Source organism: Odontomachus brunneus, unplaced genomic scaffold (genome assembly GCF_010583005.1).
Source record: "Odontomachus brunneus isolate Ranch 3 - 2012 unplaced genomic scaffold, Obru_v1 Obru_scaffold_120, whole genome shotgun sequence".
Taxonomy (NCBI): domain Eukaryota; kingdom Metazoa; phylum Arthropoda; class Insecta; order Hymenoptera; family Formicidae; genus Odontomachus; species Odontomachus brunneus.
This window is the reverse complement of record NW_022639570.1, coordinates 1,089,573-1,089,792: the sequence shown is the minus strand read 5'-3', so window position 1 is coordinate 1,089,792 and position 220 is coordinate 1,089,573. Positions and strand designations below refer to the sequence as shown.

General features: G+C 40.9%; 1 protein-coding gene across 1 annotated transcript in view; it reads right to left on the bottom strand.

Moving 5' to 3' along the window:
• Positions 1-126, bottom strand: part of LOC116849597 — a 1,003-nt gene extending 877 nt beyond the window's left edge. The window contains exon 1 of the mRNA XM_032826921.1: positions 79-126. Within this exon, the coding sequence (XP_032682812.1) occupies positions 79-80 (2 nt within the window). The 5' untranslated portion in view covers positions 81-126. The remainder of the gene's footprint in view (positions 1-78) is intronic.
• Positions 127-220: the final 94 nt, after the last annotated feature.

Genomic DNA, 220 nt, shown 5'->3' with positions numbered 1-220 from the left:
TTTTGAAAACTATCCACAGTTCTAAGCAGGGTAGCTCTAGGAATGTCTGCACACCCTTTCAATCTGGCGAGTACTAACATGAGGATTAAGGTGAACTATTGCTGAAATAGTTACAGCTCGCGCATCATTCTCGTCATATTCATGATGTTGACGTTGACGAACAAGATGTACATTGCGAGCTCTTTGGACTAAACTACGTATTGTCATATCAGTTGGATGT